The following is a 1,384-nucleotide window of genomic DNA, read 5'->3' as shown; positions in this document are numbered from 1 at the left end:
CGGAGAGTCCGGCGGCCGTATCGGATTCCGATGGGGACATTGGGATGCCTTGTGATGCTGATTCCGCCGTCGGCGGTCGTGTTTGTTGTCTTGGCTTTCTCTACTCTGAAGATTGTGTTCATCAGTTTGGGCGCTCTGGCGGTTGGTTTGGTTTTGCATCCTTGTTTGAAGTTTGTGGAGAAGAAGAGGTGGTTGAGGTTCTCGGTGATGCCTGGATTGCCGGACTTCGAAGGAATTAATATATAAAGTTAGATGAGGAGAGCTTAGTTCAATCTCAAAACAGCAATTTTTATTTTTTATTTTTATTTTTTTATTTTTATGATGGATTCTTTTTTAATCGATCAAATAGATGGGCAACAAGAATGAGTAGTTTTTGATAAAAATTTAAAATATAATTTAAGGCTCCCAATATGTTTTGTAATTTTTTTTTTATCAAGTACAATATCAAAAAATTTCTTGGGAAATTATATGATTCTATTTATAGGTATTTATGGAAGCATTCTAAATATTATGGCCAAAAAATCTTATTGTTATTTGAATATGATCGAGGCCCAAATGAGTTTGGATCAAGAATTTGAAACATGATTATAAATTTTGAAATATTAATTGAATGGTGAAATGATCTTCAAAGTTGGGATGCTTGTGAAATCCAATAATATCAAAATTACTCAAATTTGAGGTCATTACTATATTGACATGTAAAAAAAAATGATATATGATCAAAATAATTAACACAAATTGTTTGATGGAAGATAATGAGAATTTGGCTAAATCTATCTCTCGCCCACAATTCTATAAATAGGAATCCATTAAGAGGGTAAATCTACAACAACCAGAGACAATTCGCTAAACCATTGTCACTTAATCCCCACAATCGTCACAGTATTGTTACTCGGTTGATATTATCGTACAAATCTTATTACTATATTTACATGTTAAAAAAATGATATATGATCAAAATAATTAAAATAGATTGTTTGATGAAAGATAATGAGAATTTGGCTAAATCTATCTCTCGCCCACAATTCTATAAATAGGAATCCATTAAGAGGGTAAATCTACAACAACCAGAGACAATTCGCTAAACCATTGTCACTTAATCCCCACAATCGTCACAGTATTGTTACTCGGTTGATATTATCGTACAAATCTCATTGTCATCAGATCGCTGCCACTCGATCGCCGTCATAATTGGACTACCATTAACATTATTGCTAGAGTGTTGCAACCTATTCAATAGTCTTAGTTATTTCTAAGAAAATCAAATTTGTTATATTTATTTTTTGATGAAATCAAATAACTCTAAATTATTTTAAATATATTATATTTTAATTGTATAGTAACTGAATTAAATGATCCCTAAATCCTTTTTTTTTTTCTTTTT

The 1,384-nt window shown here is 31.4% G+C and overlaps 1 protein-coding gene across 1 annotated transcript in view; it reads left to right on the top strand.

Moving 5' to 3' along the window:
• LOC110021789 (polyamine transporter PUT1-like) overlaps positions 1-239 on the top strand; it is a 2,392-nt gene extending 2,153 nt beyond the window's left edge. The window contains exon 3 of the mRNA XM_020720430.1: positions 6-239. Within this exon, the coding sequence (XP_020576089.1) occupies positions 6-239 (234 nt within the window). The remainder of the gene's footprint in view (positions 1-5) is intronic.
• Positions 240-1,384: the final 1,145 nt, after the last annotated feature.

Source organism: Phalaenopsis equestris, unplaced genomic scaffold (assembly GCF_001263595.1).
Source record: "Phalaenopsis equestris unplaced genomic scaffold, ASM126359v1 Scaffold000146, whole genome shotgun sequence".
NCBI lineage: Eukaryota > Viridiplantae > Streptophyta > Magnoliopsida > Asparagales > Orchidaceae > Phalaenopsis > Phalaenopsis equestris.
This window is presented reverse-complemented; position numbering and strand designations above follow the sequence as displayed.